Source organism: Diadema antillarum, unplaced genomic scaffold (genome assembly GCF_040938485.1).
Source record: "Diadema antillarum isolate AM-2024a unplaced genomic scaffold, OU_Dant_1.0 seq00000927_RagTag, whole genome shotgun sequence".
Classification (NCBI taxonomy): domain Eukaryota; kingdom Metazoa; phylum Echinodermata; class Echinoidea; order Diadematoida; family Diadematidae; genus Diadema; species Diadema antillarum.
Genome location: NW_027271778.1, coordinates 1494523 through 1519783, shown reverse-complemented (window position 1 = coordinate 1519783; position 25261 = coordinate 1494523). Strand labels below are relative to the sequence as shown.

Genomic DNA, 25261 nt, shown 5'->3' with positions numbered 1-25261 from the left:
GTTTTGGGGCCTGGTATAACATGTTAGATAAGTTTTTACGCTCCTGGAAAAGAAGGGAGTAAAGAGTGGTGAAATATAATTTTTTTGACAGAGAAAGCCTGGCTAGATTGTTTACATCTTGCCACACACATAGCAAGAAATGCCGACAAAAGAAAATGCCAGTCACTGATATATTCAAATCTATGCATAATTCTATCTGAGGAACCAGAGTGTAACTTGGTATGTACGTCACCTGTTTTCCATGCATGTTGATTATTGGAATTCAGTTTGCATTCCATGTTAGATGCTATATTGGGCAAGTCCCAGGCAAGCTATCTGATTGTGTGGAATACAACATTCCTTGTTAAAAAGCCATGCATACAATAAAAGGTTTGTTGATTGCACAGAGATTCAAGAATGTCGACAAACATGTCATAGATCACAGTTTGCATATTTTAACCAGTCACCACCTAGACAACTACATGTATGCATGGAATGTCCATATGGTCAGTGCATTGTAAAGGCAATGCCGTACTTTTTAGTACCTAATGCTTGTAGCTGGCTTTTGACTATGTTTTTGGAATGTCAATAACTGCATATCATGCTTACACTATACCTAGCAAGGATTAGACGTTTTTTTTTTCGTTTTTTTTTTGTAAGTTATAATCCTTCTATGACATTTGCCTTGAATCTAGTACTAGTACTTGCTGAATTCGTGAACTGTGTATTGCTGTAGAGGTGACAAAAACCTTATATCTCAAATATGCCAGATGTTCAGGAGAGCAAAACAAAACAAGAGACCCGCGGGTCACGCGCTCACCCGAGTATCGCAATTTCACCTTCCATGCATTCTTGCACACTTTTACCTGAGAACATTGGACATTTTAGGTCTGCATATGGATCCCCCCCCCCCCCCTCAACTCGGGGGGGGGGGGGGGGGGGGGGGGGGGGGGGCAGCCCTGGATCTGCAATTAACAAACTTGGAACTAAAGTCATCAATGTACAAACTCATGATATTAACTTTGCTTTATCATTTCTGGTTCTAGAGCAGAAGATTTTAAATATTCCTTAATGTGGGGGGAAGGGTGGGCCCCCTAGGGGCCCCCCAAGAGGGACATGGTGCCCATTTGAAGGAATTGAGATTCTATCCCCCTAGGGATGCTACCTGCTAAGTTTGGTCAAAATTCATCATGAGGTTTTCAAGAAGAAGATGAACATGTACAATTCAGGCTCCATTACAACTGTAGGACTTCTTCCCATCCCTCTCCTGGATCCCCAAGGGGGGGGGGGGGGGGGGGGGGGGGGTGGGCACCCCTGATTCCGCCATGAACAAACTTGAAACTATGTGTGTCATCAATGTACTAACTCATAGTATCATCCAAGCCCTATCACTTCTGGTTCTAGAGAAGATTTTTAAAGGTTCCTTAATTTTAGGGGGTTTGGGCCCCCTGGGGACCCCCCAGGTAGGCCATGGTGCCCATTTGAACAAATTGAGATCCTGTCCCCCTAGGAATGCTAACTACCAAGTTTGGTGAAAATCAGACATGGCGATCTCAAAGTGAAGATGAAAATGTACAATTTAGGCCCCATTAGAACCCTTCCCCACCCCCCTCCCCTGGGTCCCAAGGGGGGCACCCCTGATTCCCCATGAACAAACTTGAAACTACAGTCTTCAATGTACTTACTCATAGTATCATTTAAGCCCTATCACTTCTGGTTCTAGAGAAGAAGATTTTTAAAGATTCCTTAATTTTAGGGTGTTTGGGCCCCCCTGGGGCCCCCAGGTGGGCCATGGTGCCCATTTGAACAAATTGAAATCCTATCCCCCTAGGGATGCTACCTGCCAAGTTTGGTGAAAATCGGTCATGGGGTTCTCAAGAAGAAGATGAAAATGTAAAAAGTTTACGCACGACGGACGACGGACGACGCACGACGGACGACGGACGACGCACGACGGACGACGCACGACGGACGCCGGACGAAGAGCGATCGCAATAGCTCACTTGAGCCCTTGGCTCGGGTGAGCTAACAAAAACAAACAGACAAACATTATAACCAAAACACTATGAGAAATGGGATTGCCTTCATTTTTTGCGTAAGACAGTTAGGATTTGGACAGGATATCACTTGGCTGATTATCTGATAATTAAAAAAATGTGAATCTCACCAAAATTTGAGATACAAGCTTTTGTCACCCCCATGACAATACAGTGCATGTTCTTTTGCAAGGAGGTAACTGAAGGTTTACTTCACTCAATGCAATTTATATTCATTTACATAATTTTATGTCTTATCTCGAGAACTCATCAGCATGCATGCCTCTATGTGCCCGTCAAAGCATACTACATAATATCTCCTCTGCCTACATTGCTGCAAACCCATACTAAATATGACTGGGCTAAGGATCATAACAAAAAACACATGTTCCAAATAAATCAAATGCAACTTGAATGTTCCACCAATTAGAATGAAGTTTCTGTGACTTACTCTCTGTTTGGTTTTTATGTGGCATATCCCACTAAAATGGTCAAATTTTTGCAGTGATGGTAATAGCTATAATCAATTAGATTAGATGTGATTTGAATACATAACAACAGCGGTCTCCTAATGCCATTTGTTTTTCTTCCACTGCAGTGAAACAATGTTTCTTCTGTGTGGTCCCTGTCATTTTGAAATTACACAAAGTGTTCAAATATTGGCACTACAATGTATTATATGCCCAAATTACAAGCAGCTTTAGGGTCCACTTTGAGGGTAATCTCTTTAAAATATGATGTTAAATTCATCTTTTCTACATCATTTACCCCAGACCAGCCAGTGCTATGTTAAAAAGTGATGTGAGGTTCTAGTTCCCACATTATACGGCATCAAATACAACATGTACACAGGTTAGGATGTCTACATGGTACTCAATACCTGCCAATCTCATATACAGATAAATATAATTATGCCTTATGCAAGAATTAAAGTAATATATATGAAAGTGTCTCATTAGAAACATATTTAACACGATCATTTGTAACATTTTTTTTTCTAAGAGTACAATTGAGAATGCATAATGGCACAAATCACATAGGATCTAGTAACTACCAAGGCAGTTTTTAAACATAATTGCAAGAAAGTGTTTCTTCTCAAAGCAAACATAGCTTTGGTATTCCACACAATATTGCAAAATCAACTTCTCATGCACGTGGCAAGTACTTTCTCATTTGTTTGTTTGTTTATGGGGTCAGGAGTTGTTTAAGGATAGATATGAACAGAAGTAAGCTCAAGTTTGCTTCTTTAACTGACTCATCTAGTTCAATCACATATGAAGAGTTTGATTGCAAAAAGGTGGTAAGTGCCACTTTAACACATTTTACAGTATAAAGCTAACCATCAGATCAGAGCAAAATAAAACCTTTCCACGGTTACCGCCTTGTCACAGAACACAGAATATTCCCGAATTTATGATTAAAAATATCTCATATTATCTTATTTTCTCTGTTTTTAGCTGCTTTAATTGAAAATATGTCAAATGAACAGTAGTGGAGTAGACTCATTTCACGATCAACATCTTCATATGTACTGATTTTCTGGATATATCACCAAGAGTCATGAAAATAATTGCTTTTAAGAGAATGCTGATAATATCATGAAATTGTTGTCTGACTGAATGAAAGGTGAAAGTGATATGCAACCTTAAAAGAAAAGTCAAATATAGGAGTAAATGGTTGAAAAATACTCTCAAAATATCTCCAGTGACATCACTACTTCCCTCAAATGCATTGTCAATAGGGATGTCAGGCTTAATCCAGTCACAATGATACTGTATACACTGTTATTTTCGCGTACAGATATTTTCGCAAATGACAAGGCCATAGACATTTTCGCGAGATGTTGTTTTCGCGAATTGACGCCGACGCTTATGTTAATGCACTATTAACAGGGCCCATGGAGACATTTTCGCGTGTTGTTAAATTCGCAATCCAACTGTGATTCGCGAAATTCGCGAAAAATAAACCCTCGCGAAAATAACAGCTTATACAGTAATTATTTGCATACATTTTTTCACCAGGAATAAACTGCATAAATTAAATCAAAGTACTTCAAAGCAATCTGTGTTCCATTGCACAGGAATTCAAAATATGAGCCGTTGCACTATGTTGGACAAACCCTTAAATATATCAGTAATAACAATCAATAGATTTCACGAAAAACTCTTTTAAATAGACAGAGGGTGGCCCAAACACAATAATGGCCTTCAACCTGTTCTACAGTACACAGATTAAGAGCATCATCATAAAGCCAGTCACATGAATTTCATCAGTGAAATCACACGTTGAAGTGAGATGGATATTGTAGTAAAATCTTACACACATCACGACACAGGTGACTTTATCCACACAATACTTCACAAGACATTACAAGGACATAGAGTCACATAACTGCATAACGTATGTTTTCTTTTAACACACATGAATAAATATTAGAATGATATTGCATCGTTACATTGTATAGCTGCATGTTTTTATCAATTATTAAAAATGATTCATTCACCAACGAATCAGAATCTTCCAACAGACCAAATAATCTGCAACTCCAGGGGGGCATTTCAAGAAGCGTTTTGTCAGATCTTTTTTTCTGACAAACTGTCATAAGCTATGGAAATCCTCGCATCTGATTGGCCGAGAACAATTCTGTCCGCCAAATTTGTCAGACAGGGAACGCTTCATGAAATGCCCCCCTGTTTTCAAACTATGAACCTCTTTTACAACGCCATATGTGTTTACATTAAGAGAACATTCCACTGGCTGCATGGCAGTTTGATGAATTAAGCTGCTGATGCCAAAAATCTTGGTGAAAATGAATGGACTGGCCCATAAATTAAACAATGAGAGAATCTAGGCCCTCTGCTAGTGATATTGTTGACCTAATAAATTGCTCCGAAGATCCGAACACACTGAGTGAACATATTTGGCGCTCATCCACAAGACATCCATTATAATACAACCCTTACCAGATATCACAGCATGGAAACACCAGATGTCAACATACTATTCCTATCATAATCTCAAGTCATTTTCACTGTTATATCAATTAAATTGCCAATCATTACCGCCAGTATTGTCATAATATCACCACTATCACCAACACAATCACTATCATCATCATTAGTTTCATTAACTTTCGATCATCACTATCATCATCATCATAACACCTCACAAAAGTTGCAACATCACAAGATATTTCATAAATACTTCCCTCACTGCTATTCACACCATGCATCTCATATTTTTTTTTAATAAGGAGACGACACATCCACATCAGAATCACTTTGGCAGTGCAGTACAAATAGTGCAAGACCCTTCGCAACCAACATCTACTAGTACACGTGGGGCTAAAAATGTGTATGACCTAGATATGAGGAGCATAAGTATAGTCCCGCTTGTGAATGTTATAAATCGTCAGCTGCATCTCAAGTCATTTCTGGGCTGAACCATAGTATAAGTCTCAATCTAAATTCGAGAGAAGATCTAAAATATCAAACATGAAACACCCTTTGGCACAATACTACTGAAGTCATTGGTGTATTTATCTCCCCCTACAATGCACACATTAAAAAGAGATACAAGTCATATTATGTGAACCATTTATAGAATAAATGACTGAATAAATCCATGGATGCTTTTCCAGTGATAATTTCTTCTCTGAGGGGTAACAATGAAATTTGTCAAGATATTGTGAATCATGAAATGTACAATGTGACTACACGGAGAGAAAGAGCTGGATAGATATGAATTCAAGACTTTGAATGAAAGAAGAGAGATGAACACCACCACTTGAACAAGGACCACAGTCTACACGTAGGAAGTCACTTGAAAACTGGCATCTTATTTACAGCTGTGAAAAGATACTTGTGACATCAGAGTAGGGTACAGTTTTGCCTACTGATACTTGAATCTTTCTTGCATTAGCATCCATCCTACTCATAACAGTTTCCTGAAGGAATTTGTCAATTTGGCGAGCAGGAAGGCTCTGCAAGGATATCATTTTGAATTTGCTCCAGTAATAAACTGGACTTTTCCCTGTTTACATTTCATTCATCTTGGAGATTGTTTTAAATCTGAGAAATGGTTCTTATGACAAACTATAACTACACATCCTGCTTTTTTTAATTCAATGCACATGGAGCATTATAATATCCATAGTAAAAATAATGAATTTACATGAAGATTAGGGAGTCCTATCCATGATATACATAAGACTGCTTACAAGCATCTACCAGTACATCATCCTAGTCCCTCTGCAAGTGACTCAATGACCAGTTCTTCCCCCCCCCCCCCCCCCCATCTCCAATATGATTGTAACACATCTTGGACAGAAATAGCCATGCCCATATGTGCAATAACACATATGAGAATGGTGAAAGTGTCTGTATGGTGATGACACAGCATTTTCTTGGTGGTATCTGTGATGACCGGTTGCTATAGCAACCTGATACCATGGTCTCTGAAGAGCAGCCTCTCCACCTGAGACTCAATCTTGGCCTGTCTGAAGTTGCTGGGGTATGGCGAGGGGGACGAGGAGGAGGAGGAGGAGGATGGGGAGGCGCCATAGTTTCCTCCGGAGGAATGGTTCGCTGATGGCGCTGACGACGCGGCCGACTGGGACGGCCTCAGTGGTTGGAAGAATGTCTGGTGGGACACGTTCTGAAGACCCAACACTGTGCTGTGCTGCCCTCTGTATTCATATAGGATCAATAAGATAAATGGTGTGTATGACCAAGGAGGTTTGAGAAATGGAGTAACAACAGTCTCATTCCCTTTGATCCCATGTTTCATGCCGCCACTAAGAAATATGTGAAGTATGTGCTAAACTGGAGCTGCCTCACAGATACGAAGACAATTGATTCATGTGGCATTGCATCATGACTCGTCACTCTCAAAGGAAGATATGTCTTTATGATGGTAATTGCTTTTCGCCGTCCCTTCTTAGAAAACAAGCGGCACATTAATAATACAGGCACTGGGATGTGCGAATAAAAATTGTACCAAAATTGATGAAATGAAAATCAAAATTATTCTTTTTTACATGACTTTACACTAATCTAACATATAAATGAAAAAAAGAACTATACTCGAAAATTATACCATATCAGTTTGATTTGTCGGAAGTGATTGGAAAGATGATAAAATCGGCTTTGTAGTGAGAGTACAGTTTCTAATATTTTCACGACATACAGCTCAGGTTTACATTTTTGCACATAATCTAGGACGGGGTTTACTTTTGTTTCATATGCTTAATCATTAAGAGAACATTCATTCTATTTGACAAATAAACAAGCAGAATATAGACGATATAATGTTAGAGTTTAAAATGAATCTTCAGATTGCTCCAAAAAAAAAATGGCGGCATGGAACCCTGATCATCAAAGGCACAAGTGCATCTGTTGAATTCTTTTGTGCATCAATAGAAAAATGGCAGCTGTTTGAATAATAACAGCCAGTTGGAGCTCCATCTCTTAAACCTCCTTGGTCTGACATCAACATCAAACTACACACCAAACATCCTCATATTCTCTACAAAATCTCTACAAAGATATATATTTCAATTCTAACTCTGAAATATAGTAGCCATTACAATTTTGAGAATATTATGCTTTGCTATCAGTAGATCACTTTTTTCCATCGCTATATCTACTTTTGTCATCATTTTGGTCTTCTTTTGCCTATTATCTAGTAATATACTCATTCATACATATACCTTACATTATAATTTACGACTTAAACTATATACAAATTGTTACAGAATTCATTTGGCAAACTTATACAATTTAATACGTATTACATGTACCTTCCGCTGAATGGAAATAAGGTGTAATTGCATAATCACCATCAATTCCTCAGTCTACAGCAGCAGACATAACAATTGTGATGCTCAATATTAATAAGTATTTTGCTACATTATCTAAAGAAAACATCCCAAAGCTGCATTTCATGACCACAATTTAAAAAAAAAAATGTCAAGCAGCAAATGCAGACTCCAAACCTGAGAAACATTTTGGTGAACATTCAGTAGAATACCACATCTTGCACTGAAGCACATTTAATTCTATTCATGTTAATATAGAGAAGGAATCTTGCACCTGTGCGATGGACTACAAAGGGCTGTCTTTTGGAATCTCTCTCTCTAAATTCAGCTGGGAGGTCTGCCCAGGAATGGTAGGCGGGACAATGTGAACTCATTTCGACTTGAATGCCACAAAAGGACATTACTCTTGAGGCACAGACAGACAGACACATTAACACGCACACACACACACATTTCTTCATTGCTTACCTCACTACCAGCTGGTCAATGTTTTCATCAGTACTGAACACGTCATGCATCGTCTCTACGAGATTAACAAAGTCCCGATTCTGTTGAGTCTGGACGCCGCTGACATTGCCTGGCAGGAATGCACAAATTATGAGTGAAACAAACAAGAAGTGTTTGAAACTTGTTGAGCAATAGAACGTTTCTGTAATCTATTCCAATTTATGGATGTTTCTTTTCCAACAGCCTGGTAACAAAATATTTTCATTCACCCTCCCATTAAGCTCCATAAGCAGGAATGCACTTAGTTGTTGCTAGGTCGGGCAAGCCTCCAGCAAACTTTGTGACTGTTAAGGGCAACTTTTGTGAACAAAGCATGCATAAAATCAGAATACATCACAGAACTGGTCTATTGTAACCAATATCATTGGGATGCGAATAGAACATTGGTGTACTTTGCACAATGTCCATGAGAGTTCACACTTTGGGTTACAACTGTTTGATTTTTTTTTTCTTATAAGCTTGACACTCCATCATTTTTAATCATTGCTAGTGCTTCTAATCCACCGTCCCTTCTCTGTACAACAGAACAGATATCTTGAAAGGAAGGGAAAGGGCCTCCTGTACACAGGCCTGCTCAACTCGTACGTTAATGTCAAAATTTTCTATACCATACTTTTACTGATCATCCAGCACAACTCCAGGTATATGTATTGCATTTGGCACATGATGGCGCTATTCCACCATTTTTTTCAGTCACTCTTCCCCAAGGGTGAAAATTTCCCAGTGCAACTTCTGGAGCTGTGCAAGAGTTTCAATTCCTGATGCAACAGAGAAATCAGTCCAGAGTTTTGAATTGAACTGAATTTCAATTATGATGCTTTATGTGGCTGCTAAGGAAGGAATAGATGCTTGTAAGCAAGCAACCGTGGCACTCAAGTCCCTTATGAAAGACTGGTAGGCAATACGAATAAAGTGTCTTGCCTAAGGACACAACTGCTGCAGTGAGGAGAATTGAACCAGGAACCTTGTGATTGATAGCTTGTGATCTCAACCGCTGAACCACAGCAGCTCTTTATATACATACTGAAGATGGTAAAGGGGAGTGATGAAACACTTACTTTTCACAGACTTCTCAAACGGGCTGAACTGGAGGAAATTGTACGACTGATCTTGCTCCTAGAAGGAATTGGAATCAAACATCGGGTCAGAATTGTCCAATGGGAGTTGGCCTTCAAATTATCACATCTTCAAGACAGAATCTGATTAAACTTGTCTCTCACTGTCAGATGGAAAATCTACCTTGGGTGTAATAAACTCTAGTCTGCAGAATCAATTTTGACTGTCATCACAAGATGGTGTCCCTTTGTAGACAAAAGCTTTCACCTTTACATATCAAATCAAAAGTATTGCATTTACTTGGCTCAAGGCATATGCATTTGTAGACTGTCATAAATATCAACTGGAAACATACATGTACAAGTCAAAAACATTTCACTGTGAGCAGGAAATACCTGTGCCAAAATAATTTGAGAGTTTTGTAAGGTTTGTAGCAACAAAAAGTAATACCAGCAAAAAAAAAACATATCAACATAGAGAATTGGGAAGAAATTAATGGTATAAATTACATATCAATCAGTCAAATATTTTGCATCATTCACGGCTGAAAGGGTTGTCTGTCTGAAAGTTGTATGACCACACCTCCCTCACCCCCCCCCCCAATAAAAAATCAAAATAGATTGTAGGCCTATATATCCTATAAAACAACAGCCACTTGGAGATGCCCTTTGAAAGTTGTTGCTGTTGTTGTTTTTTTTTTTTCAATGTCTCACTCTGTAGTAGTAAAGGCCACTTTGCACTACCTAGACTGGGCACCACAGCAGAGACCATTCAGTCATATGACACATTTAACCCATTGAGGACGGACTGAGCTTGCTATAACACACATTTCCCATGGACACCCACCCGAGTATTCTTGGGACTCGTCTTCAATGGGTTAAGACAAATGGTGAATGCTGTGGACAAATCAAAGTTCTGAGGTTAATCTGACTAACCTGTTTAATTGACTTGTCACCCAAGACGGGCTGTAACTCCAGCTCTAACTCCGCCAACTTGATGACACACGACTGCCACTATGCATGAAAAGAATATAGTTCAATTTGAAAGGATAACAACATGATTTAAGAAGGAAAGACAGACACTCTGAAATACAGTTATTAAATGCTGTCACAGACATATGGTATTAAATTTTACCAATGTGTATGGTCTATATTTGCCAATAAAGTCTGACCTCAGAGGAATAAGCCTAAATCACTTCAAGGTAGGTAATTTGGTCAGTACTTTTTCTTTTATTCTTTTTCCAAGTAGAAACTATCTTTCAACTTTGAACATTATTAACCCGTTGAGGACAGTTTGATTTTGCTACAACACGCATTTCCCATAGACACCTGCCCGAGTATGCTCAGGACTTGTCCTCAATGGGATAAGGAATTTGATGCAAGACCAAAGATAACAGCATTCACAAAAGGCAACTGCTTTATGCTGTCTGCCAAAAGGGAAATATCTGTGCATGTAAATCATAATCACTCTTTTTATGCCAAGGTGTAAACCCCCTGTGTGCCGCATTCTTCTGAGACTGCACCGTGTAAAATCAATATAACTTTTTTGTAGAAGTGGTAATGGCAGAAATGCATTACATCAAAACTGTAGAGAAAATTGCAGGCATTGGTGTGATATAACATTTTTGTTTGACAGAGGTATTGATATTTTTCTAAACAACCAGTTTTCAAAACAAATCGGTTTGTGTGTGGTTGTGTGGTTGAGCGAAATATGCAAAGTTGGTAAGCTGTCGACTGAGTCTGGCATGCGAACTTGGCACATAAAGAGTTAGGTAAACATTTACATATGACACACTAATGAGCTTTGAAGCATTACCTGATAAACAATTTCTTACCCGTCGAGATGTTTTTGTGGCAACTGATTGACAAACTGCCCTACATCCGACATAAATAAGCACTGAATTGATCAGTGTTTTTAGTAGTAGCCATGATAAAACAAAAAGAAATCAGAAGTGCACATATTCGGGCAGGATTCGAACCTACGACCTCCTGATCTCCGGACAGGCGTCATCTCCACTAGACCACCAAGCTTCTGCCCAACAGAAGAAGCTTCTTCTCGACAGAGAATTTCATGAATTTCAATAATTACGCAGTACCCGCTGCATGCAATAAGGATTAGAACCAACACTTGCTGTCGGGTGGAAGCTCGGTGGTCTAGTGGAGATGACGCCTGTCCGGAGATCAGGAGGTTGTAGGTTCGAATCCTGCTCGAGTACCTACGCCCATGATTTCTTATATCATGGCTATTATACTACTATAACACTGAGCAATTCAGTGCTTACTTAGGTCAATGTAGGGCAATTTGTCAATAGTGGAGATGACGCCTGTCCGGAGATCAGGAGTTGTAGGTTCGAATCCTGCTCGAGTACCTACGCCCATGATTTCTTATATCATGGCTATTATACTACTAAAACACTGAGCAATTCAGTGCTTACTTAGGTCAATGTAGGATTTCTCATACCCAACAGACTTTTTGCTGTAACATGGCTAAAGACAAACTCCTGTTTCAGCACTCAATATCTGTTTGAGACAAACAGCACTCACCATATTTAACAAGATGTTCATGTCTTCTGTGAGTTCTTTTTCTGCCAAGACGACTAAAACCATGTCGGAATGAGCTTGAATGTAGAGGGCGACATTCACCATCCCTTCCACCTGCCACAGGAAGAAATCAGAATAATATTCATGCACAAATGGTGCAAGACGGATGTGCAGTCTCACTTTATATCACAGAGACATTGCACCAAACTCTTGAGAATAGAATGGACTAAACAGGATTCAACTTATAATACAAAAAAAAAACCATTCACTACAGTGCACTCCAAAACAAGCGAGACATTGAATGTCAGGCAATATGGTATATCTCCTAATCTTAAAATGGCTTAATATATTTTGAAGGAAGCAAAAGGGTAAAAAAATACATCAACTGTTAATCCCTTGAGGACAGGCTGATTTTGCTATAACACGCATTTCCAACAGACACTTGCCCGAGCATATGCGGAACTCATCCTCAACAGGTTAAAATCATAAGAATAATGTGGTAAAATTGATAGATGGTGTCTAGCCCAACGTGAAGATTAAAAATGCAACTGAAAAGAGTGGGTAAGTTGAAATGAACACTGAAATATCTAAATCTATGGAAAAATCATGTCATCTTAGGCATAATATATTTATCATCAACATTCTCTACCTAATTAAAGATTTATTGCAACACTATTGGAGATTGACCATACCGATAGTATATGTTTACATGTCTATCTAAAAACTATACATCGGCATGACTCTTTATCTATAAAATTCAGATGGGTTAAAAGTGGATGATCACCCCCCCCCCCCCCCCCCACACACCATTGCAGATGAATAATTTAAACACTGAACACGTTAAGGCAACGAATTATTAACTCAAAGAGGAAGGAATTCACTTATCATTCTGTACATTATATGAAGAAATATACAAGATAATATTTTGTACTGTTGTTATGCTCTCTTTGTCCCAAAGGAAACCGTGAATTGAAATGAAATAGTATGCCATGAGATACAAATGACGGTATTAGTATGACCACTAGTAAGAAACATACACATAGGATACAAACCTTTTTCTTATCCTTTTCTACCACCTTTGGACTCTTTGGGGAGGGCAGGCCAAGCTGAGATGGAGGCTGTAGTCCCGATTTTCTGCTCGCTCCTTCCTCCGATGAATCTCCCCCCTGCAAATGTCTCCCAGTATCATCTGTTTCCATGACAACAGGAAGAGAAGACAGGGCATCGTGGAGTTGACCATTGATGCCTAGAAGGGTATTGGAATGCGTTTGGCCAGGACGTCCATCTTCTGTTCCCACATGCCTTGAATCGCTATCCTGCAGATTAACTGATGCCTTCCTTGGTTGGGGCAGTTCTTTGCTGGTGAAATCGCCAAGTGTCCTGTCCGGTTCTTTGGGACTAAAGGAGTGATATCCAGAATCAGCCGTATGTTCTGTTGCATTACTGGAATCAGCACCGGGCAATCTGGATAGACTGCCGCTTCCATCAAAGTCACAGCCTTGGGAAACACTGCTGACAGAGTGATTCGCATTTGAAGTGCATGGACCCGCTGCTGTGTCATCCAGTCTTATGGTTACCATGCCATTCACTCTTCCTCTGGTTTCCTTGGAAACACCTGACGCATCCTCCTCCTCATAAAAGCTTTCATCATCATCCTGGACTGTCTTCAACCGTCGGTTAACTGTCGCCAGCTTGGCATGGCCTGACGAGTCCGAGTGCTCTGGAGATGACTCGCTATCTAGTGGGTTGATGTGGATCTCAAACGGTTCATCATCAAGAACACCTGAATCCTCGTTGACAACAACCTTTGGCGGGAGACTTCCAGTCCTCAACTCACCTCTTTCTGGCTCGGAAGCAACCACGACCACGCCGTTTGTTCCTCCTACAGCATGAATCACTTTGTCCTTCTGGATTACCCTATTACCATTCACCTCAATCAACGGGAGCGGTTCTTCACAAGACTCCTCGTGGGACATTCCTACAGGATCCTGCGAATCAGCTAGATCCGAGTTGCTTTCGTAATGGGAACCCAATGAGGTTTCCTCCTCAATAGCGCTCTCAGGGTCACCTTTGATATCCTCATCGGTAACGTTACCATTTCTGACATCACTAGCATGTTCTTGACTTGTTTTATAGTTTGCGGTTGCATGACCACACCCATCGCTGCTAGCTTCCAGTTTGGTTCCTATACTCCCACTTTCAGCTCCATTAGCATGCTCCTCTGAGTTCGCGTCTAGCGAATTTGAGCATGGAACAGGGTCACAAACAGAAGCCTTCTCCAACTTGATTTCGGTTTGACAATGTAAATCTTGATCAGCGGTAACACCTAATCTTATTTGCTGTTCAGTGTTGCCCTCCTTATGTTGAATTACGTCCGATTTATAACTCGTGCCACCATCAATATTATCGTCAGAGGTTATGCCATTCCTTTCACACGGTAAGTTTGCGATTGTATTGCTTTCACTTGCCATAGCACCATCTGATGGGCTTCCTCTCATAGTTCTCTCTTCAGATGCTGTCCCATTGAGACCATTATCTTCTTCTCTGTGGTCCTCACACACACTAGGCATCTTGTCAACCTCACCACCACTCTCTCCATTGCTCTCCTCACTGTTTTCACTGGAGCTACCCAGACTGGTATCAATGTCGGTCCACTCCCTGCTGTCGTGAGGACGGCTGCTTGCATCCACGTCAGCTTCCGTGCCAAGTTGAGTTGACTTTTGCTCGCCCCGCACGGAGCATCTTCCGCCCAGCGAGGTGGTACCTCCAGCTGGGGTTCCCTGATCCGGTCTGGACGCACTGGCACCGCCGTCCTGCTTGGCAAAGAGCCAATACTCGTCCTCGCAGAGGTAAACAGAGAGAAGCTTCACGCCAAACTGCAGCTTGAAGCTGGTCGGAATCTTCTCCCCTCTGAACTGTAGAGCAAGAAATTAGCACAAAATGACAGTCTTTCATATTTCTACACTAGAAATTGAGATAAGGAGTCAATGTTTGGCTCACTACACACCATCATACCTTATTACTTTTCTTGCAAATGACACGCAACAGTCTGTATCAACTTTGCACTTGATCATTTGCATTTGAATACTCTTATATTGTAGTTTCCATGCTGTTGTATTTTGTCTTGAATAAAATCATTATTCTTTCCATCAGCTTATTATCTACCAGTACTCCTTGGGTGATGCAGACTTTATTTCAATATGGCATCATAAAAACTATACACAGACTCTCTTCACATTCATTCTTCAACCACTTCCCTCAAGTTTCAATCTCCAATTTTCTAGATGTAACGAGCCATGTACAGACTCTCAGACCATGATGTCAAATGGCATAGCAATCATGGAAGCTAAGGCAAGACTTACGTGACTCTGAGACGGTCTCGTCAGGAGGAGTCTTCCGGTGAGGTCAGAGGTCAGCTGTGTACAGACGACTCTAAAAACACATGGAAGATACAGATGTGCATACTTTTAAGTACTTCAAAATTACACATGCATAGTTGTATGAACAAATTTTTTGAAATGAAAATGGCATTGATTGTAATGAGTAAGCTCTCCACAATGGTAAAGACTCGCAGTTATCAATTTATGCTGAAGGGTAACAGAATTCTCAAAGGCCAGCTGTTGTCTTTCCATCACTCCTTGGAGCAAATTGATCCCAAACTCTAAAAAGTTGCCACACCTGTCAGCTACAGATATAAATATGCCATGTGTTCCACCATGAGACTCTTGTCACATAAAGTCACTAGATTTGTGATTTGTAATTTGTCATTCTTCCATGTCACAAACTCTGTTAAGAGCGTAACCCTATAAAATGTCAAAGATAACACAACTGAAAGCAAAGTGCTTGTCAGGACCCAGCTTAAGAGTGAGAAGAGTGAGAGTTTGAACCCCTGAACTTACTTGCCCTTGTAGAAGAGACAGCCGGCCAGTAACCACGGTTTCCGCTTCAGCCACTGGAGGAGATGTGAACACTTGAGAAAGATGAAGCCATGACTCTGGATGGGTGGAAAGCAGTCAACAAAAGAAGTCAAGTTTTATCCTTTCATCAATCTACTGTAAAACCAGAAATGCGTGCATTTCAATTTCTTAAATTTCACGAGGGCCAAGATTCGCAAAAAATAAAATACACAAGGAAGTTCTTGTCTACACTACATGCACTGAATCCTAGTGGCAATTCGCAAAAATTTCACGCCGCGAAACAGGCCATCGGCTCCAATTTGCAAAAAATTTCATGCAGCAAATTTTTGTGTTTTTTTGCATTACAGTACTTAAATTGTGGTACAGTGCACTCCCATTTTAACAAAATTCAGTAAAGCTTCATGTCCCAAAATTATCATCTATATAATATCTTAATACAATTTACTGTTTGGCAATATTTAATTTTGATATAACAAAAGAAAACTGCAGGTCCCGAGGTCTCATAAAGGGAATGCATTGTATTCACTTCAAGACAGCAACATGTTTCGCAGCACTTGGGTGTTTTGAATGATAAAATCTAAGAACAATGTGATATTAGAATTATCAACAGTGAAAACTGTTTGTATTGTGTACATCATGTCCATGTAGAAAGTCCTTAAAAGTGCTCTTAAGAGAGTGAGAGTAAGATAATAAGAAATACATCAGCTATGCCTGTTACATCAATTAGCTGAAATAATACTAAACTTTTATTATTGCATCAACTGTTTCAAAAATGCTTTGACTCATTTTGAGTTAGGATAATCAAAAGTTTTTGCATTTGGAATTGTTCATAAACAATCCCTCCATTGAGAACAAAATGTTTACAGTTTCTTGAAGATGAAGGCTTTTGTTTGCCTTTTTGCTCTGTTACTAAAAATTCTATCAGGTTTTCACTTCATCTTTGCTACTGTATGACCGATTGTCTGAAATAATGTCATACACATAACACATTACAATACAGGTGTCTATGTTGTATCCATGGCTCGACACTAACTTTTTTGTTTGGTGGCCCGATGGGGCCACCAAAATCCTAAATTTCAAATTTTTGGTGGCCCGAGAGAAAAATTTGGTGTCCCGAAAAAACAACAATAAAAAACATTAAAAGTCCTTTTTTTTAATGAGTCAAATATTTAAGATTTATGATAGTAAGAATCAAAAGTTGGACATATCTACTCATAAATAAACTTCAACAAACTTGCAACACTCACTCTCAGGCATTCATTCAGTCCTTTTCATCCATCCTTTGATCAAATTTAACTGCTAATTTCCGGCGCAAAAAGTCATGAATTTATTGACATACTTTTCAAAATATTTTGGTGGCCCGAGGCGGGCCACCAAATTTGCCCTTTTTTGAAGTTTGGTGGCCCGACTTTCATTTTTGGTGGCCCCGGGCCACCGGGCCACCGTTAGTGTCAAGCCCTGTTGTATCATAGTCACTGTACCTTTGGTATGTCAACTGTTGGTACTGCATGGAAGATGGCTTTCAGGTCGTTACTGTAGCAACGGACATACGGAAGGTAGCAATTCCAGATGGATGACATCTGAGAGGAGAACCTTGCCCTGTCTCCATTGCAATGCTGCATAAGAACAGGCAAGGAACAATAACGGGTTGCAACATTGAAAACATGAAATAAGTTATGATCTCTACCTCTGCTACCCTCATTTCAGCACATATTTGTGCATATATTTCTTGCATGAATACAAATGAGAACTAGAGAGGGGCCGTCAAAGGCGGCAGACCCACGCCTAAGTACAAAGTCGGGGTAAACATAATGTGCATTCGGTCATCTACCAGAATTCGGCCACTTAATTGCCAGTGTGCTTTATCACCAGCCAGTGAGTTCTACCAAAGATCGTACACTGAAGTGTACGATCTTTGGTTCTACAGTCACATCACACGCAAATCACATAATTACACATACGGTATTAACACTCATTCACGTACAGGAAAGTCCTTAAGTCTCCTCCAAAAATCCATCGAAAATCCCAAATTCCACCGTCAAAAGTGCAGAATCGGAACTTTTCCAAGCGCGCGCGAATTAAGTCCAGTTTTAAGAGTATTGTCTACGCGACGGGTCGCGGAAAAAGCGCTAAAAATCGAGAAATACGCCGTTTTCTTGCGGGATATTTTGATTATAGCAAGCCGAGAGTGTGATGATATCAAAGGTCGTATGAGTGTACGATCTTTGATGGTATCCACAAAAGCAAAAAAGAAAAACAAAATTTACGTACCCCCTAGGCAATTACCCCTATGATTAGTGTCTACGGGAATTATTCAATGCAAGGGTTGAATGCAAATGTCTACTGCACCAGTATTCGGCCACCAACGAGCGCCGCAACGTCCCCGGTGCAATTTTGCACCAACAGTGTAGAGCGCGATGCATTTTCAGCGGCCTTGCACACGCATTGACATTGAGCACGCATATCGTGCAGTGTGACTGCGACCGAGCAAAATGCTCCTCCAACGAAAAAAACAATCAATGTTAATTTGAAAAATCATCAAATATCAAAGGTCGTATGAGTGTACGATCTTTGATGGTATCCACAAAAGCAAAAAAGAAAAACAAAATTTACGTACCCCCTAGGCAATTACCCCTATGATTAGTGTCTACGGGAATTATTCAATGCAAGGGTTGAATGCAAATGTCTACTGCACCAGTATTTGGCCACCAACGAGCGCCGCAACGTCCCCGGTGCAATTTTGCACCAACAGTGTAGAGCGCGATGCATTTTCAGCGGCCTTGCACACGCATTGACATTGAGCGCGCATATCGTGCAGTGTGACTGTGACCGAGCAAAATGCTCCTCCAACGAAAAAAACAATCAATGTTGATTTGAAAAATCATCAAAATACGGGCCAGTTTGTGATGACGGAGAACGAACTTTCATAAATCTAGAAGGACATAGTCCCTCAAATAGGCCTAAACGTAAATTTCGGAATTCTTACGAACATTTGAGCAGCGAAGTCGGATCGTTGGGGAGTTTATGTCTTCGTATGGTAGCGGAAAATCGCAAAGTGAGAAACGGGAAATTTTCGGAATGGTCACTATACCATGGGGTCAAAACTTCAAGGTCACACAGAATTTGCAAGGGTCAACCGATTATCACCAAAATCTAATCGATTCTTTCCTGTCATTATCCAAACATTCCCTGAACATTTCGTGCAAATCCGTTTACCCGTTCTCTTGTTATCTTGTACACAAACAAACAAACAAACAAACAAACAAACAAACAAACATACAAACAAACAAACAAACAAACAAACAAACAAAAAAAAAAACAAAAAAACAAACAAACAAACAAACAAACAAACAAACATACGGAACCCTTTACATAACCCCCTGCCGATTTTCATCGGCGTGGGTAATAACCCCCTGCCGATTTTCATCGGCGTGGGTAAATATATGTATTTCATGCATCTATTCATATGAGACATACACACAGCACGCATGTCAAGATGTAAGAGAGTCTCTGAAATATCCACTGCCATATAACGGATATTAGAGAAGGATCAGTATGTGCTGTGTGTAGTCCTTATATGTGATTGCTTTCCCTGCCTGTTTGTCATTTTGCCACTGACGAAGATTCTACTACGATCGAAAGCTCAGGCCCCTATTGACTCCAATTTTAATACTCCATTGGCTCGCCACTATTGGATAAGCAGTTTTCAGCAGCTTCTTTTCGCTACACAAGGATCAGTATTAATAAATATCTTCATAACTTATTTGTTCAAAATGTTACAAAGACAAATCACATTCTAATAATCAATTACAGAGTATCTGCAAATTTCATAGGTCAAAGTTTTGCTCATTTTACCCCCCCCCCCCCCTTTCAGACTAGAGAGTTTTCATATGGATTTACGATGTATGGATATAGCACGTTTTTATGTGTCTGAATGCTCTTATATTGAAACGTATATCAAAACGATGGCTTGAGCATTGTTTCAAATCATTATCCTATATCAATACGACGTATATGTTGGAATGCTCTCATATCCATACATCGTATGAGTAGGCGGCCGGGGCTTATTCACAGCGCACTCCGAGCTCACATATCTGTGGTGCGGACTTATAACGGGCAGTTGACAGATTGATTGTGACGTAATAATGATCTGACGCCAACGAGCGAACTACCAGATGAATCTAAGGCAGAGTATAAACACTATGCGCAAAGCCTGTGTAAATTACGTACATGTACTGCACATGTAAAGAGAATCACGTCTATTCAAGAAATATTGCTTGTGTGCTAGGTCTGCATGCTCCGATACTATTATCGTATAACGGGGTGCTGTGTCTGAATGCTCTCACATCGAAATGTCGTATATCCATACGTCGTATGAATATATACCGGTATATACAATAACTCGGTGTGTCTGAAAGCGCCATTTCATATGGTCTCATGGGTTTGGTTTTAATTCACAATGTATGGGAATCACTTGACATGTTGTCAAACACATACAATACATGGACAAATTTTCTCTCTAAAGAGAAGAGAGACATATGAGCAATAATTATTTCATGATATATATTTTACCTCCAATAGCCTGGACAGAGATCCATGATAGAGGGCGAAAATCCTGTAGAGACTCTCCATCCTCTCTGTTGCTATGGTATCAGGTGTCCTCCAGTCATGAGCCAGTGCCTAGAGGGAGAGAGAGGGAGAGATTGTGATAGAAAGATTGTGATATAAAGGTCATATATGCTGGGTGGTCACGTAGTCTATCCCTTTGGCAAACATCACAAATTTTGCATGGCTGAAGAACAATGTCTCTCAACAATATATACGAAATCATACACTAATAGGCCTCAGAGTTTTTGAAAAAGAAATGAAAAAGAAACCCCATGCCACCCAAGAATTTGCTCCTCTTTTGTATTAAGGGTAATGGTTAGAACTTCTTTTTTTTTGTCCACCAAGTGAATTCACTGGAAATCTTTAGTATATGTATTCTCCCTCCATCATCATGAAGTTTCTGGTTCTATCATTCCAAGGAAAAATCTGAATTACCTACATCTACAATATACCAACTTATGAAAGGAATCGTATTTTTAGAGTTTAAGAAGGACACACAAACATTAAACAAAAACAACATCCCAGAGTCTTTATTCATCTCAGCCTTCTCACATGTCCTTTTTCTTTTTGAAAAAGTAATCTGAGTATTGATGGGCTGGTACCCTCACTGATTTCATTATCAGATGTAATAGTAATGATTTTTTTTTATTCAGTGTTGAGCAGTGTTGTCATGTTGACAGGATATTTTTTATCGTCTTTTTTTTCTTTTTTGTAAAAGCAATTTCAGAATTGATTGGGCTGGTACCCTCATAGATTGATCACTTCTTGTGATTTACCACATGTGACCACTGTAATATTTGTTCTTTTTTTATATCATGTCGTTATATCATTGTTTGTACAGAGCACCAAAATAATCTGTCTCTTTTTATAACTATGATTGTAAAACATGTGCAATTCAGCCTTTGGCTGCCAGACATGATTTTTAATAAAATCTGTTCAATTCAATTCATGTTCCCACAGTCACTGTCTTAAACTATCTATTGAGATGACCTGTCATCTTACATTTCCAGTCATCTCCAAATTTTACGTGACTCTTTTCTGTTCATTATTGTCAACAGAACTTACAAATTTGATGAATAATACATTATGATGCAAAGCATGGCTGAATTGTTGGTCTCACAGAAGAATTAGACATGTGTTCACTTGTCAATCACTTGAAGATTTTAATATCTAAAGTTGATGGATAATGAGGTTCAATGGCTATCATGGAAGATACATAGGTAGGTTGATAGGCTATTGTTTCATATTTGTGGTGTGAGGCATGATTTCTGTAGCAAATCATTATATTTTTCAATATCTAAATGCAATATGCTGAAATTTTCACACACTTTGCACACAAATTACCTCATGTTAAAGGGACTACACTGTACTGGTTGAGGTGAGGATTCAGCTCGTAACGTTTTTCGAGATATTTAGAAACCACTCTATGAAATGTTAAGGAGCATACAATTCTAAGGGGAATCAAAATTTTATTTGATGAAATCAGTTTTGAAATGACTGAGATATCTAAAAACAAGGTAAAACAAAGAGATCCTAATAAAAGTCGTGGCCATTCAATTTTATTAGGATTGCTTTTTCAGGACATCTCAGCCACTTCAAGGCCAATTTTCATCAGAAACATTGAATCCTTCTTGAAATCACATTATCTTTCATATTTCATAACAGGTTTCTCATTATCTCACCAAAATGTTATAAACCTGAATCCTCACCTCAATCAGTACTGTACAGTCCCTTTAAATTGCTGATTTAAAATTGCTGCACTTGTATTTGCATCACTGGTTGACACATATATTATATGCACTTGATGACACACAGCAGGGACTATCTTTCTTTGATCTAAAGAAATAAGACGCTTTATAAATTCATATGGAACAAACCACATTAATTGCCAATCTTATGTGAGTTTTCTTGCTGATAACAACAAATGGTTCAGTATTCTGATTCTCCACACAATTGGCATGGCAACATTTGGCATGGCAAAGCAATGCCTGAAAATATCCTGAGTGATCATTTTGTGTTTTCCTGAATGCGTGGCATTATACAAACAAAATCAATACTGCTGAATACTGATAATCTTTGAAGCAAACTACATGACTTCTCATATTAAATGCTGAAATAAAGTTACTATTAGGCAGCATAAATGCACAATGTAGAGTAAAATCTCTGTGCACAAGGAGAAATTTCAAGGTGAAATTGCACAGCTTAAAAGGCAAAATGCATGACTATGCTACCTCATGGCCATAACAGCACAGCCTGTACCAGTCAGTACCAACTCTCTACAAACAACATGTTTTTTCTTTTTTTGCAGGAAAATATTTGAATACAAAAACATAAGTGCTCTGATGAGGACTTCAGTCTTTTCCATATGATAGCAAAGTTTTTGTTTGTTTTTTGTATTTTCTGACGGGGAGTACTATTTTTCCTCGACCTGACCCCATTATGTTTTTGTTTTTTTTAATGACATCCTGTCCTACCAGAGTGAAAACACCCTCATGCTTCGTGGTGACCTTCATCTTCCGCAGTTTGTAGACCTTGGGTTCACTTCCACATAGGATCTTGAGGAAGTTGACCATGCCCATAAGCTGACCGCTGACCAGACACTGGGTCTCCACAGGAACCTGTCGGTCAAGCACAGGAGGAAGTATTTGGTTAGTGTGTACTGAGTGACCATCTCTGGTTCTTGACCTCAAGAGTGTTGAAGTATAAGCCACCAGTAACTGAAGTTTAATATCTAAATTACATCGGATGGCTATGAATGGGATACCAGGGAATCTTGGCCCTAACGAGTGCAATATTCTATGGTATTCCATGAAATATTGTCATCTAAAATATAATCTACAGTATAATCATTATGTAGAGAAAGCATAAACTGCACAAAAGTACTATACTTGTACTTCTACTCGTCTTTGAAGCTGACTCAGCACCGAAAAAAGGAGTAGCCCCTACCTACGCAAACTGTGTATGAAGCAACTACAGTAGCACTAGCAAGATGTTTGCGTGCTAGTGAATTGTAACAAGATATCGCGCACTTGTAGTAAGCGTTCGTGCACTCAGCAAGCACTCTCGCAACAGACAATTATATAATATTGGATGGCCTTGAGATTAATACAAGGAAATATTGGACGAGCTATGCACAAATATTGGACGAGTCGAAGACGAGTCCAATATTTTGCTTAGCGAGTCCTATATTTCCTTGTATTAATCGAAAATAGGACATCTAATATTATCATTATTATCCTACAGAGGATTTTAGCAAAGAATATTTTCACTTACCCTTTCTGTTTCAGAGTGCTGTATGGTCTCCTACTTAGCTACTGTACTTGATCCTGACATGGGGTATGGTACACTCCTCAGTGTTAGTTAATCTACTTCATTCCCTGATAAAACAGTGATCTATGTATCCATGGTAGCAGTCATGTTACTGTTAGGCCGAGATCTAGCTAATTTACACCAGAATTAGATGTTCTTGTATCCGAGATCTGAGACACAATTCACGCCACATCTTCCGTAGATCGTGAAAGATCGAATTACTCGTACACTGTACTGTAGTCCTATGGCCTACTGTACTTAGTATACACATAACGTACTAAGTAACATGCATGCAAATGCAAGCGGCGGTGGCCGGCTACATGTATTTGTATATCGCGCGCGGGCTATCTAGCAGTAGCGCTGAGCTGATCAGTCGTCGCCTTTGTTTTCATCAAACCTAAATTTAATTTCCAGGTATGAAAGTGATATTTTGAAAGATTGTATGCAAAACAATTTCAACTAATTGATATATGAAATTTGTTTGTATAAACACAGAATTTTAGAAAAAAAATGATGTTTTAGTTAATTCGTGATTGACCGATCACAGACGTTTTTACTTCATATTTCAGGTCATCTCGTATATATCTCAGCCAATCACGGTGCAGTTTATAAAAAACTGTGGGGAATCCCCCTCTTGCCGTCCAATATTTTAAATATTGGTCGCCTCGGCAAAAAAATATTGGTCGAGTTCAACAAACTTTCTAAGTGGGTAGGAGGTTATGATGTTCGTCGACAAAATAACACTTGTATTTGGGCTCTAAAAAACCTCTGTATGGATAATAATACAAAATATGGTGTATCATTGAACGGCCAGTCATACAGGAAGCCTACAGCTGTATGGAGAATTAATACACTGACCGCTACATTTCATTCAATACGCTCTCATATTGAACGGTAAAATTTGAGCGGACAACAATACCCACTTTTAATGAGCTGCTAAAACATCTAATGTAGATGATAATATAGTTGTATATCAAGCATAACAAAGAAATCTGCATAATGAATAAAAACTCAACAGCAACATAAATGTATATGCATGCAACTCTCAATGTTTAACATTATATTGGCAATCAAATGTTTCCATGTTCTTGGCAGAATGCCACTTGCATACTGAACTACTCAAACTCAGGCAGTGCATTAATTCGACAAAGTCAATACCAGTACTATTTCATCCCAGGTCTAAAGCGGAAATTGGTTCATAGATATTGTGTGCATTCCACATAGTTTGAATTAATAGATATGATACATCAGCAAATATAGACAGTTGTGTACATTTTAAAGGTCAGCAATTCTATTTGATTTGCCTCATCATGTGTTATTCATAGTTTCTCCAAAGAAAAAAAAAATGTTCACAACGCTATGTTTTGTTTTTTTTTAGTTTTTGTGAGACAATGCACACACAAACATGTACACAAGGGACTACGACTGGAATAATCACATACACTTAAGTCAAACATAATTTTGCAGAGCACAATATACTTTGAGAATGAC

At 39.2% G+C, this 25261-nt stretch overlaps 1 protein-coding gene across 1 annotated transcript in view; it reads right to left on the bottom strand.

Annotated features, from left to right (window-relative positions):
* Positions 1-6305: 6305 nt before the first annotated feature.
* LOC139741404 (uncharacterized) overlaps positions 6306-25261 on the bottom strand; it is a 39164-nt gene continuing 20208 nt past the window's right edge. The window contains exons 3-13 of the mRNA XM_071651990.1: positions 22936-23079; positions 20426-20533; positions 17335-17469; positions 15836-15930; positions 15299-15368; positions 12989-14851; positions 11940-12050; positions 10332-10409; positions 9399-9456; positions 8302-8410; positions 6306-6702 (exon numbers count right to left, since the gene is read on the bottom strand). Coding sequence (XP_071508091.1) covers positions 6447-6702; positions 8302-8410; positions 9399-9456; positions 10332-10409; positions 11940-12050; positions 12989-14851; positions 15299-15368; positions 15836-15930; positions 17335-17469; positions 20426-20533; positions 22936-23079 — 3027 coding nt within the window. The 3' untranslated portion in view covers positions 6306-6446. The remainder of the gene's footprint in view (positions 6703-8301; positions 8411-9398; positions 9457-10331; positions 10410-11939; positions 12051-12988; positions 14852-15298; positions 15369-15835; positions 15931-17334; positions 17470-20425; positions 20534-22935; positions 23080-25261) is intronic.